This window comes from Polyodon spathula, chromosome 7, assembly GCF_017654505.1.
Source record: "Polyodon spathula isolate WHYD16114869_AA chromosome 7, ASM1765450v1, whole genome shotgun sequence".
In the NCBI taxonomy this organism is placed as follows: domain Eukaryota; kingdom Metazoa; phylum Chordata; class Actinopteri; order Acipenseriformes; family Polyodontidae; genus Polyodon; species Polyodon spathula.
The window spans coordinates 59,456,491-59,471,647 of NC_054540.1; the positions used below are offsets into that span (position 1 = coordinate 59,456,491).

The window sequence follows — 15,157 nt, forward strand, 5'->3', positions numbered from 1 at the left end:
GCTGAAATTCAACCCCTTGTTTGTGAGCGTGTAACACTGTACCTGAATAATCAGCACAGAATCGCTCACAGGCTTTAGTTACTTGCTGGTTTTCACGCCCTTTGCTGGCACCAAATCATGGCAGATCCAATGATCAGTTCAAAACCCCACCACACACGGCTTCCTCTAAATGAAAAATGAAATATTATACAGGCGCTCTTGTGGAAAATCTCCACCCGCACGGGAGCTGTATAGGGGCTCTGTGAGCAGCAGCCAAGGCTGTTTCTGTGTTGACGTGGCCTCAGCCTCTTGAATACCTGTTACTACTGTACCCACCTCCTTTGCAGGATTCAGGGAGCCACGCTTCCCAGGCACTATGAACTGGACTTGAAATAACTTCTGCATCTTTACTGTTCTCCATTGCACCTTTCACCCCAGAAGAGCCAAGTTGCTGTATCCTCTATACAGACCCATGTTCACCCAAGAGAACTCATTAAGGAGTGCAATGAAAAGGACAGCAGCCCCATAGGCATGGCAGCATTGCAAGGCAGTGTCACCAAGGATGTCTCTACAGCTCCACAGCACCCGAGGGGCACAATACAAATTCTACTGTATCAATGGTACGGCATGAAATGACTGTTTTCATTGGATCAGTTTTTTTCTTTTAAAAAGTTACATTTGGTCTTGTAATGATCTCACCGGCGCGCTTCACGGCAGGGAGGTGTTTTCTGTGTTTTCCTGGCTGCTCTGCGTCGGGTAGATACACCACTTGTCACACATTGGCTTCTGGCTCTGTAAATGCTAAGTGGGCAATGCAAGTCTATCTTATGGGCAAACATTCAAAAGCAACCAGAAGGACTGCAATCATGCACAGCTGTGGTCTAGCCAGAGGATATAATAAAACCTTTATTATTCATTATAATGAACTGGTATACAATCATTTGTTAAGGTGCACGGAAATATTTTAGAACTAATCCCTTGCCAGGATAAATGATAGACACTTGAAACAGAGCAAACACACGGCTCATATTTGGATTCACTGTTGCAATGATCAGAGTCTCAGTCTCCTGCTCCAACACACATAATATGAGGAGGTTACCCCAGGTGAAAGGAGCTTGCCTTGTGCTACACAGGTGATGGGTCATGGCAAGGTTATCAGCACTAAGCTTCAAAATGAGAATCTATCCCTGCGAGACTCAAACAAGTGATGTAACAGGTCATCTTGTCTATCAGTCCATTAGTGCATGATGGAAACCTAGTTCACCCTGGAAATAAACATAGTAATGTCTTTCTCAATTAAATAACTCAATCATAACATAGAAGTGGGCTAAGTAAAGCAACTCTGTTCCGTCTCGTGCTTAAGCAGTTGAAGTCACACTGCATTGAGCACAGTGTCTGTAACTGTTTGCTGCGGCTCTACATAAGGTCGTTACGCAGATTGTGCAAGGAAGCCATCTCACAATCTGACATTGGTAGTTAATAATTTCCCTTAGGAACTCTGGGTCATGTGTTAAGCTATAATGAGGTTCAGAATAAATTTCGTATAAAATTCACTACCGGTACACAGACCATAGATTTCATGGGCGAATTACAGGCACCAGAAATTATTCAAATGTAAAAAAAAATAATAAAGCAACAACAAACTGAATATCACTTTACATTTCATTTTACCGGCATGTATGTCCAACTGATTGATTGATTTCAGTGTTTAGGTTACTACATGGTTTTATTTAATGTAATTCAATTGATTTTTGATATATAGTGCTGTTCATACCAAAGTATCTCAAAGAGCTTTACATGGTGGTAAGAAATCTGGAATATCAAGAAGTAGTAATAATTACAAAGTAACAATTAAAATAATAATAATAATAATAATAATAATAATAATAATAATAATAATAATAATAAATAATAATAATAATAAATAAAATAAAAACAACAACAACAAAAATAAAACAATTAAATACAGGAAATCAATTAATACAGGAAATCAATAATGATAAAAAAAAAATACAAGGATTACAAAAATAAGCAAATTAAACTGATAAAACCAAATTATATTTGTAAATCAGGTTAAAAAAAAAAGCTAGACTATAAAAGTAAAGTCTTTAATTGTGACTTAAATATCGAGCGAAGCAGCAATAACAGAAAAGAGCAAGGAGTTCCACAGCCTGGGAGCATCGAGACACACACTGGATCCCAGGTGTACAGTAGATGTCTGTTCGACCCCAGCAAGCTCAATGTGTTTGTATTAGCAGCCGTGTTTAAATGAGTGCCATGCTAGTAATTATCATCGTCAATCATGCTGCAGGTTCTGCTTGGAATGGATCACACAACTTTTACAATTAAACGCAGCCTGCTGCTGCTGCTGCTGCTGCTGCTATATATATATATATATATATATATATATATATATATATATATATATATATATATTTTTTTTTTTTTTTTTTTTTTCTGGGGGGGGGGGGGGTATGTAATAAGCATCATATCAGGAATTAATATCAGAAAGATCACCATAAATTAATCAAATCATATCAGAGATTAATATCAGAAAGAGCACCATAAATTAATCAATCAATCAATACTAAAATCCTTAGTCTGAGTCCCTGCTCAGTCACTTGATCTCAATAAGTCTCAGTAGAAACAAGCAACTAATGCTCAGATGTTATTGCTGAGATTGTTTGAATGCAGAACTTTTCATAGCACACAGTGCAACCCAGTGGTCGAATGTTATAACTGCGGCACCAACCTAATTGTGGAAAATCCACAATTACACACCCCTGCCTGCACCCCTTCTGGGGCTATCCAATTAAAATAAGTAACAAAATGCTTGTACTGTTTACAGACCACAGCCTGCATAACTAATTATGTTGATTTGGCCTTGATATTACTCCTTTCTTGGGGAGTGTAAGCCATGTAATTCAGGGGTGAGCTCTCCATTCTCTCCATTCTCCTCCATTTGCACCGACAACGCATGCGCACAGGCACAAGCATGCGCACAGGCACACACACACACACACACACACACACATCCATGCAAAACAACAAACTACTTTTCACAGCAGATAAACAAGGATACGATCTGGTCCTGCCAGCTTCCCATTATATATTCATCGATTTCTAACCCTTCTTTAACAGCCGGCACAATACTCTGAATCCTGTCTTGGCACTTCTGTATTAGATTTGCATACCAGGTGAATCTCTGCTTGACATACATGCCACATTGCACAGCGGCTATTTTTTTACAAGCCACCAAGGATATTCAGCAACAGCAAAGAACATCACAAACAAATTAAAAAGACTAAAAGACCTACCAGAAGGCCACATTGTGAATTGTTTTGTAGTGCCTTAAGCTACATCACACATAAACTGAGCAGGATAAAGAACAAAACACATTTATGTTTCGGAGTGTTACACTGAATCTTAATTGGTCAGATCGAGAGCGTGCCGCATTAATGTAATATTTTTAAATGTACTTTCAGCTTTACTGATTTAAAACATTCCCAGGGGTGTCCTTTAGGAGTACTTTAACGATGATCTTCGTGTCAGTGAAAGCACAGGGGGGTTGCATCTCTCCAGCAGACTGCCACAGGAGGCCTGAACTGAGCAAAGTGAACCCAGAGAAAACCTGAATATCAGTTGTTTTTCTGGATATTAAAACAAAGATATACATCACCTATCCCAAATAAACTAAACTGAACTAAGAAAAGCTATGCTAGACGCACTGAAAGAGCACTACAGTGAGTGCAGTTACTATAGCCTACATTTATAGTAACATATAAATTATTTGCTGTCTGTTTACTACATATCTCAGTCCTGTACACTTTACTTCATCAGCAGGCAGACCTTGTTTGCACTCCAGTTTGATTCGCTGCAGGGTCACAAGCTTCCTTGAACCCTGACTCTTGTTGTCAGAGTTCCACTGCAGAGCCGGTAGAAGGCTGTGAATGTCATGTACTGTAGGATTGTTGCTGGTACTATACGCTGTATTATACTCTCCTATAATTTTTAAAGCCATATGGATTGAACAACAGGGTCAGCAAAGGAGGCTTCTGACGGGTATTATGCAAATGTGAACAGCTGCTTCTTCCAACTGGGAAGCCTGTAGTCGCTTAGAGAAAACGTTCCATTCATCTTCTCAAATGGACTTCTCCAGGAAGAACCTCAGCATAGGCTGATTAACTCTTCAGACGCTGGGAGTTTCACGTGTGAACACGCTGCATCCTGCTATTATTTTTGTTTCCTGCCCTCAAGTCAAGCAGTGCCCATCTAAGCTGTAAGGAGCAAAAATTTTTGTTGGCTTCTTTTAGGAGCCGCTGTGGTAATGTCATCCATGAATCTGCTATTATCTGATAATAATGACTTTTTAGAAGGGGTTAAACCCCACAGCGACCTGATAAGCACAGTGGTGCTCTGATGCAGAACACACAATCCAAAAACACAACAGCTCTCCTCTCCTCTTCCAACAGCACACTGCGCTTTGCTTTTTTCAATGCTCAATATTTACTTGCAGTCTGCGGGGACTGAGTTACGTCACATTCTTCTGATGTTTCTTAGTCACACACATTTTAGCAAATGTACTGATAATATCGGTCAGTAATGCAAGTCACTTTACTGACTATAACAGTGCATCTGCTACAAAGACTTGCATTAATGAACTCCAATTAATTCCCAAATCATTCTAAACAAAGACTGATGAGAATATCCAAATCAAGCACGGCGGTGCAGAAAATGAGCAAGCCACTGTGACCTCTTTTTAAACACTGCCTGTTTACCACTGATCCCACTGCACTGAACCAGACACACTTATATAGAGCAGATTCCCACTCCGGAGCTTCCAGGGTGAGAATCAGCTTGTATCTTCCACAGCATCCTAGTCTTTATGCATCGCCTCACAGGAAGAGAATTCACAAGGTTTTTATTTACCATTAATCCCTTGCAATGGATGGAACAAGCGTACTTTTCAACATGCAACACAATGCCCTGATGGATTTGGTGCAAGCAAACTAGATGCGAGAGGCACTACATCAAAACTGAGTATTACTGTTTATTGCATGTAAAACAATGAACAGTAAATTCACACTTTTGTGAAAATTAAGGGTTAAATCCAGTTGCTGAAAGGCCAGTGGTCAGCATTGCTTACTCGTCTAGTAGTAACGATGCGTCACCAGCAAGCAAAACCGATGAGGGAAACTTCACTGCACTAGAACTTGAAGCCAGAGCACTGAGCAGAGTAATCAACCCAGCAACCCAATGCATCACACTTGAGAAACCTTTAGAAATGACGCCATGTTAGAAGACTAAGAAACACTGCTGCAATTACAGTCCCCCAGACGCCATGACTAGTTCAGTGTCGAGTACTTAATTAGCCCTGGACAATCGATCAATATGTGCTGATTGCTGCTGACAAACGACCTTGCTTGTGCTAATAAAGTATTGCTTTTCTATGGGGCAGTGGGGGAAGGCATCAGCATGCAGTCTTCAAATCATAGCAGCAAACCTTTGGCAGATTAAATTACCCTTTTCGGCTAGAGTTTCCCCACTTGTTTTCCCAGAAGGAATATCTAAAGCGACACTGAGCTTACAGGAAATGTGCAGAGGTTTCATTGTTTGAATAATCCAGGTGGCGATCTTAAACTCTACACGGCTCAGGCCAAACTGCGTGTTCTTTTATTTATTTATTTATTTATTTGCTATTTTTATTTAGTAGCTTGGAGACAGCTCCGTGCCTGGGAGAGTGAGTTAATGTGGCAAAAATAGAATGTTATCCCATTTACTTATTACTGCACTGACTTAATGATATTTTACTGAGTGTCCCTCCGCTCACTGCCTCACACACAATGCTAGCAAGCTGCCGAAAACGCAGCATAACGCAATATTCTACTTGTGCAGTGACAGACAGACGGACAGGCTGCAGGATATTCGGCTTTCAAAACTGGCACTTACTGTATGTGGAGAGGGGGTGTCACAGAACAATAGGAAGTAGAGCAATAGGGTTTTCTGTGAAATCTTAAGACATGCTTCTTGGGTCTTGGCAGCAGAGTATCAGCATTTGTTCCAGGAAATGGTTTCCGGTGAGGAGGCAGACTTACCGTCCGAGATGAGGTTTCTGAACAGAGAGCAAGCCAACATGCCTTTAATAAAGAAACCTCTGGGACAGCCACCACTTTTCCCAGGAGAGCAATGCAGTGCGAGTTGCGGAAGGAAACCTGTGTTATCAGTCAGTAATGATGTGTTCATTCAATTCTAATACATACTGCTGTTACCAGCAGGAGCGTTTCATTCCCATTAGCCTTACCTTGCAGCAGCAGGCACTTGGATATCTACTGTATGTCCAAGCCTAGAACCCTTCCTAAAAACATAAGGGCTTCAACCTGCTCACAAAGTCAATCGAAATGTGGTCTTGGGATGTGGCGCTGGCTCACTGTGATTATGAAAAGGAAAGAGTGCACCAGGAGGACACACAGCACACAGGTGTGCCCCTCGGTATTTATTCAGTTTACTCCACATGTTTAATTATCCCCCTCAGGGTAGATGATACGTGGGGCTTGCCCTAGAGACTATTTCTGAAAGAACCATGGTGGTGGGGGGGAATACGCGCTGCAATAAAACTGGAAGTCACCACAATGGGATGAAAATAAAATCCCATCTCATTTTCACTTCATCGGACTACTGACACTGTAGGACGTAGCTGGGAAAACGAAAATACCTAAAAGAAAAAAAAAAAATCACAACTGCTACTTAAGAACCACTAAGCCACTTATCAACAGGGCCAATAGGGATTTGCAGGAAATTTGGGCAAAATCTGTGCAAATCTGCAGTGGCTTGGGTCTTAGAAAGATTTATCCGCACATTATCCACATAATCTCACTATATCCCTTTCCTAAGCATATGCATGGCAAATGGAACAACCACAAGGACATTTATACACAGCCACTTCTCCACTACTATTACATCTGATCAAAGAATAATCAGATGGGGAAAAGGGTTTGATGCGTGCCAAGTCGACAGATTTCTACTGCCGCCATTAATCACACTCACACACACACAGAGTGCCCTGTGCTTTGAGTGGTGCCGTCAGACCAGGAAATGAAACAATAACAATGGTTGTACGGGCAAAACAGCGCTGCTGCGTTCGCATTGAATAATTGACAAAATAAACAGTTTAACCAAAAGAACACACAACACAAAGCAAAGGGCACTCTGGGCAAAGTAAAACAAACACTAACAATTCTAAACAAGCATATCTTAGATATAGCAATTGTTTGTCTATGAATTAATGCACTCGCGTCTCGTCTCTGACACTCCCCTGGAGCGCAGAAAGCTGCAGGCTTTTTATACAGGTGACCATCTCCTGATTAGAATCAATTAATCAATGAATTAACTCGGGGGATGGTCACCTTCTGCACAAGGTTTTTAAATAAACAAAACACAAAGGCACAGCTTTTCATCATCTTAAACAATAAATAATCATGTCACATATATAATCAAACACAAATAATAATAATAATAATAATAATAATAATAATAATAATAATAAATAAATACCTACATAAATAATAAAATACACACAAGGGGTGGGCACTCGTCACAAAGTGAATCAGGGCTTGATTTCGAACCACATGACATGAAGCTGTTCTCTGATTGCTCAGTAATTTTTGCGCGACAAATTTGCAAAAATAGGACCAGGTTCTACCTTCCTTTCGATTGCTTGTGTCGCGTCTGGTGTGTAAGGGCCTTACTGCACAATTCATCATACAGTTAATACAGTGTGTCGAAGTCCCATTCTGAATGTCAGCTGAACATCATTAACTGACAGGCACTCACGATGTTGTATAGAATAAACTTCCAAACATTTCTGTATAAGTGTACATTAAGAAAAGTGACCATTCACTGGGCTTACCTTTCAGTATTATACAGCAGACACAATCGCGTCACATATTAAAAGCTCTAGTAAGGAACTGCATTACAGAGGATCCGTTGTCTTTTTTACCAAAGTTGTGAAATCATCATCTCAGTGTTTTACAATCTCCAATGAAACAAAAAGGTCATGTGTTGAAGGTTTAGGTAACTGCATGCGTGTTTCCTGAGCTACACTATTCTGGTTCGGCGTGTTTCCTGCACTACACTATCCTGGTTCAGCGTGTTTCCTGCACTACACTATCCTGGTTCAGCGTGTTTCCTGCGCTACACTATCCTGGTTCGGCGTGTTTCCTGCGCTACACTATCCTGGTTCGGCGTGTTTCCTGCGCTACACTGTCCTGGTTCGGCGTGTTTCCTGCGCTACACTGTCCTGGTTCGGCGTGTTTCCTGCGCTACACTGTCCTGGTTCGGCGTGTTTCCTGCGCTACACTGTCCTGGTTCGGCGTGTTTCCTGCGCTACACTGTCCTGGTTCGGCGTGTTTCCTGCGCTACACTATCCTGGTTCGGCGTGTTTCCTGCGCTACACTATCCTGGTTCAGGATCACGGTGCGAGCGAGCCTTTCATCCTGGGCGGAGCTCCACTGCAGTGGCCAGCGGGTGCTCCTGATCACTGTGAAGTCACCAAAGCCCAGGCTCTGATGCATTACATCCCTCGTCTATGGCTTGGGAAAGTTCAACTGTGTAGCTCTGAATTCAAACAGCTTCCCCACAACTCCCCCAGACTGAGGCATGCCACTTGTCGTATTCAGTTGCACGTCTTAATAAGTAGGATTCAAAACCTTTATGTGGCGGCACTCCTAGTAATCCTCACGCAGTATACACTAATATAAAGCCGCCAATTCCCAGGACATTGAGAATCGTTTGGATTAAGGTTTTATCAGAAAGCGTGCAATGATTTAGATATAAATGATCACATCAACAGGGATTTACACATTTTTTATCTACCAAATACAAACAATGGACAGACAGACAATAGAAAGAGACAGACAGACAATAGAAAGGCAGGCACAACACCCACCCCTTCGTCTTCTTTGCTCTTGAATACTAAAAAGGGATGTTGAAGCTCTTTCATGTCTCATCTTAAAAGGGCTAGCGATAAGACTATTTAGTTATATAAAGCCTACATAATGCCTGGTGCAATAAGTGTTTGCGGAGGATCAATACTGTTATCTGGCTGTCAATGTTTCATACTCCCTGACACAAACCCTGCGCAGCCTGACAGGCTCAGCACTGAGCTAATCGATGCACACAGTGATAACAGGATGATTTGAAACTCCTCTAACAAACGCTTAGCACTTTACCGTATACTGAAGCTGTCAAAATATTTTGCTGAAGGTAATGAGCGAGTGAAAGTTTCTCACATTTCATCCATGACTAGGGCAGGAAGCAAGCCGTGCTGCAAGACCTGCGAACGGGAGAGCTGAGGAAATGAATTGCAGGGTTCTTATAGAACTAATCCATGTAACAAGACAAGAAAAATACACAGTATACATCCAAGCCTTGCTTTATGTACTGTACTCTATACAAGGCAATGTTAGCCTAAACAGATAAAAACGCAGAACTGTAGCCACTAACAGTATATAGTTACATTACACTGTGCAACTGTCTCCTTCCTGCAGGACCTCCTACTAATGTATCTCTTACATGAATGGAGAGCCAACAGAGATGTCCAATATGCCAATTATGACAGTGAATTGAGTGAAATTGCAACAGACAAAGAGCTTGTTCTAGATGCAGATGAAAGCAGGTCACACACAGCTGCTCATGGCAGAATTGCATTCCTCCATGAAGACGTTGTGACTGTAAGGGTTGGAACGCCATTGAGCTACTGCTAATGCATAGGACCACCAAGCAGGGAGAAATACATTGTTACAAAAAAGAATGCTCAAATAGATATAAAAAACAACTGTGGGAAGACTTCCCGTTTTTTATATATGTGTGTGTGTGTGTGTGTGTGTGTGTGTGTGTACAGTAATCCGTCACATATCCGTTGTAACCGTTTATCCGCCATGATCAAGCTCTTCAGCAACGTTACTTTATTATTGATCAGAGAAGATTATTTCAGAGATTGTATATCCCACCAATGTTTCTGTGCACTGTGTTGCATGTGCTCCGTGCGCTACCATTACTGGCAGTGTCACGTGAGCTGTTCCGTGTGTTGAGATGTAAATAAATCCTGTTCGCCTGCAGGGGGGGGGGGTGTATCAACTTCAACCTGCGTCACGATCTCCTGTCTGTCACAATAATACAGTGCATATTACAGGATTTCATATTAACGTAGATTTTATACTCAATGCTTTTTAATGAAGAGATGTTGCCTCAGATCCAGGGCTCACAGTGCAGTTGAGATGCTAACTCGATTCACACAGCTGGGCTCTTCCCAGCAGGGGCCACAAACTCCTCCCCAACAACATCCAGCAACATTTTCCGAGGAGTCAACCATTTTGAGGGTGAATTCGGAGCAATTAAAAATCCCCAGGTTTTACTCTTACCACATGCTAAACTGGATGGAGTAACTACACCATATGTTTGGAGGCATGTCTGTGCAACCCTCGCTGGTATAAAATGAAATTGCCTTCCACTACACTATTAAACAAAGTAACAGAATAGCTGGTTGACTTTCATAGTGGTTTTCTTGACAGTTTGTCAAACAATTTCGTAATCTTACCATAAACCTCAATGCATAAAGCTCACATCTTGTACATTACTGACTTGTATAATGCACACAAGAATCTCTTGCATATCACCTAAGCAAAAATGCTACGAATACATATCATGCAACTCGTATATAACACCCCAAAATTATCAGTTATTGCATGCTACATTCAAAAAATTACGTATTTCTTTTTTTGTACAGTAAAGTGACATGGTTGCACTGAAAGCTGATCAAGCGCTAAAAGCATTGCACGTACACCCGAGAGTTATTCCTTTTCCCTCCCAAAACAAAGAGACAAAGGCAGAGCTGTTTATAGGGAGCACACACACATGGGATTCAATTTGTTCAGCTCTGGTATTATGTTATCAGGATGGAAGCCGGTGAGATTTGCAGCTTCAGATTTCTCAATGGGATCTGATGCCACCACTAAGCCACTTTCAGTTTCCACGGAGGGGGTCCCGCTAGCAGACAGCTTTACAGCTGATGGGACTGATATGAAAGAAGATAAAAGTAAGCATGCGGCAGCTCTATAGAATCAGAAACCCAGGATCCTTCACGCAAACCTCCAGGCTTTATACACTGCATCACAGCATTTTACAAGGTCTCATACAGCAAATAAAACACTTCTGTGCATCAAAGGTATATCAAAGCTAGCAAAAAAGAACTCAAAATCAGAACTCACAATTACAACAGGATTTAGTTTGACTAAAAAGGAAAAAAAAAGGCTTTTACTGTCGATTTGTGAATAAGGATGCCAGTGGCGGAAGAGGATCAGGACAGGAATAACAGTCTACTGTATACATAGTGCTGGACATGGTTAGAACTGTGCAAAGTTACAAGATATTTATAGCTGATCACACCGTGTGTGTATGTGCGTGTTTGTGCGTGCGTGCGTGCGTTTCTCTAGGCTCATGCCCAGTTGCTGGCCTGACCTGTGCTCTACGGTTCAATTTCACACAGCACTCTCTGTACATCCTCACTGTGCTTCTTGGCACGGGCAGCAGTAATTTGTATCTGTGCCAGTCTGAGTCAGCGACTCATAAAAAGAGCTAAAACTCCAGGACAGACTGGCCTCGATGGTGAACTGCTCCCCAGCTCCTGTGTCAGTGATTAGGAGAAGCAGCGAACACCCCCAATAACAGCTGCCTTTTGAATGCTTCAACAACAACAACAAAAACATATAGCAGCCCTAATGTTTTCTTATTATTCAGATGAGGTAAGGAGAGTTTGTGGAGGCTTGGGTTAAAAACAGCTTTTAAAATACAGGTTACCAGACTAATGAGTTTGGAAATCTCAATTAAGGACCCCGGCGTGTGGGAGTCCACACAACAAAACCACTGTCAGTCACTGCTCTCCATTAACCAGATGCCAAAAAAAATGACGTAAAACATGATGTAATATTTTAGGCAAGAGACAAAACTGAGTTGTCACCTCTTGTAATATTCATTTATTTAGTTGTTTCTTTCCACATTTCCACTGCCTCTGACAGAGTTAGCTTCCCAGCCTCTGTGGATGGAATCCCAGTGCTAATCCTACCTACGGCAGCCTCCCCACTGCTTTCATCCACCTCCCTGCCCTGGAGTTACAGGGCATCTTAGACATAAAGCCTGCACTGACTGGAGGAGCTTTTATCCATTAGCCTGTAATTATTTGAAGACATGCGTTGATTAAATTGCACTGAGGTGTGAAGAACTGTTTGCTAAAAGAAAACAAAAATAAATAAATAACAAAAATAACACATGTCGTGACCTCATGTAAAAAAAAACCCAATAACAGTCACAGTTCCATCTTATAAAAAAGTTACATTTCAAAGTAATCCAATTCCCTACTGTGAAAAAATAACTCCAAGCTCCCCACAGGCTGAGAGTTTGATACTGCTCCCTCCATAATTTCTACTGAACGAAGCGTTAAAATTACCTTTCCTCGCCTCAGAACACAAATACACGATAAACAGTCCTTTCAGAAAGGTTAATCTACCCCTCCCTTCACTGAAAATACCACTGCAATAACAGGCAGGCTGTGCAGATCATAAAGAGGGCTCAGTTAGAACGGTCCTGGGAGCCCAAACAGCTTCCAGCCTCCAGGAATCAGTTCTTAATATGTCTTTATACCACCTTGAACGTGGTTTATACAGCACAATATAATATAGATTGATATAGCATCTTCACTGGAGTCCACCTTAGGGCTCTATGCAATTTTAATGCACAAAAACATTTATAATACAGTTTTAAAAATAGAAAGATATTACTTAACTGCTTTATGGAAGAAAACAACCTTAATTCTAGATTTTAAACAAACAGCGCAGGAGCACAGTGCCACGGCCCCTTTCCTCAACAAGGACTCGAGTCTCCCCTGCCTGAGCTCACGGCTGTCAGGATGAAAGCCCTTGATCTCAGATTGACCAGGCCCACATTACAAACCAAACCATATTATAACCTCCGAGCAGCTCCATTGCGCCTCTCTGACTCTGTTCCAGATCCTTCTCAATACAAACTCAGCCAAGCCAACCAGCCCCAGCAGAGCCAATTTAAATCTGGCCTTCCTCCTTTCTCATGCGAACTCCTAATGATCAAAAGCAATGCAATGAAATGCGGAAACAGCACCTACCTCCCCAGACTGAGGTAAAGTCAGCTTTGGCAGCTTGCTCTTTGTATTCGTTGAGCTGGCTTTCCCCTCCAGCAAGCCTCCGAAAGGCGGGTTGCTATAGGTATCCCCGATTTCCATGGTTGGTTTGAGCTCAGGGGAATCGTTGGGGACCTGGTCTTGGCCGTCCATTGGTCTGACATAGGCGGTGGGCTTCTGCTGGACCATGCTGGGCTTGGAGTGCAGCGCGGGCGGGAAGTTTGGAGTGGAAAGCCCACCGGAAATGAGAGACGTCGAAGGGATGGGAGAGTTTGAACCGTGCGAGCTGAAGTCCAGCTCCATGGGTGACTTGGAGTGTGTGCTTTCCTTGTAGGCGTGGTCTCCAGCAGCGGACCTGGAGGAGTGAGCGTGTCTCCTGGAGTGGGAAGAGGAAGCGGCCGGGCTGGAGTCCCCTTTGTGCACGTCGCCCCGGCTGCTACATAAGTCCTCACACCCTCTCTGGGGCGGCTCGTGGGAACAACTACTGTGCTTTGTCCGGCTGCATTGCTGACCGCTGGCCTGGCCCGACTGTCCGCCTCGGGACCAGTCTGATGAGCGGGACTTTTTGCTGCTCTGGTAAGCGTGCAGCAGCGAGGAGCTGGTGAGGGGGCCGGAAGAGGAGGAGGAGGAGGGGGGAGGGGGCATGGAAGTGGACGGGGCCAGCCTGCTCCTCTGGCCCTCGGGGAAGAAGCTCTGCTGCTCCGTCTTCTCCACGGGGGTCTGTGGGACGGAGTTCTTGGGGATGCCCACCAGGTGGCTCTGGTTGGAGTGGTTGGTCAACAGGTCCTTCATCTCATCATAGTTCCCCAGCGTGTTTTGGACGCGGTTCGCTAGGGCATCTCCCTTGTTCGTCTGAGAGAGGAGAGACAAAAGGAAGAGGTCAATCTGAATGTGAATTTATGGTCACTGCATATCTGTGGCTGCAACTGACCAGTGACTGGGATATGCAGAATTACAAAATATTTTGTCATACTCTTTCAGATTTTCCATAGATTAACCATGCACAATAACATTAACTCTTGTTGCTCGTTGGTTGAACTGCATGCTTTATAAATCCTTGCGTTTTCTTGCTTAGAATTATTTAACAAGACTACTACAGTGTTACGTTTTTTTTTTTAATTCATCAAACTTTTTTTTACAAGTAAAGCCCATCCATATTATGGGGGTGCTTCATTGGTGATTTCTCAGTCAGCATGAATAACACGTTAATCCACTTTGGGGTGACCAACAGTAACCTCATAAAAAACTAAAACAAAAACAAGGATTACAAGTAGAAAACACTGATTGCTAACGTGCACGTCTAGCAAATGGTAAATAATCACTTAAACTGTATACGGTATATTGTCAGTTAAACTTAGTCAAAAATGATTATCTGAAATTGAATCTGCCCAGCATGAAGCCTCATATATTAAAAGACTGAGTTGGGTTTCCAGTGGTGTCCTATTCACTTTCATCTGCATCTAATTAGTGACTGATCAATAAAGCAGAGTTTAGTAAAGCAGCAGGGGATTTTTCTCTCCTATCCATCTTCCTTATGCAAGAGGCTAATAATCAAAGGAAGGGGCCCTTTGTCATTGCTGGACCTTCCCACTGTCTGGAGGCTCTTACAAATACAGCACTGTGAGCTTCATTCATCAGTCAGTAATTACATTAAATATATTGGACTCCGTTACCTTTACTAGCAACGAATTCGATAATAGACAATTGACAACTGTGGATCTATAAAAATATACCTTTAAAACCTGGACTGGATTGTAGGTCCCCCCCAAAGTGGATTGACTTGACGCCTCTGTCTGTCAGTGTAAAGAAACATGGCATTTATGATGCAGAAAAAGGACAAAAAGCAAACTGCTACCGTACTACAGGCAATAAAAACAGATTGAGTTAGGTGCCTTTACAAGCTGTGGTCATCTTATATTGGCTTGCAAAGTGCATTCCTGCTGATTAACTTGAATACCTGTGTCTAGGTCTAAA

General features: G+C 42.4%; 1 protein-coding gene across 7 annotated transcripts in view; it reads right to left on the reverse strand.

Moving 5' to 3' along the window:
* Positions 1–15,157, reverse strand: part of aff2 (AF4/FMR2 family, member 2) — a 146,335-nt gene that overhangs the window by 80,694 nt on the left and 50,484 nt on the right. For 5 of the 7 annotated variants that reach the window (XM_041256208.1, XM_041256205.1, XM_041256204.1 and 2 more), the window contains exons 3-4: positions 14,917–14,976; positions 13,169–14,035 (exon numbers count right to left, since the gene is read on the reverse strand). In XM_041256208.1, coding sequence (XP_041112142.1) covers positions 13,169–14,035; positions 14,917–14,976 — 927 coding nt within the window. The remainder of the gene's footprint in view (positions 1–13,168; positions 14,036–14,916; positions 14,977–15,157) is intronic. The other 2 variants (XM_041256207.1, XM_041256206.1) reach the window with 1 other exon arrangement.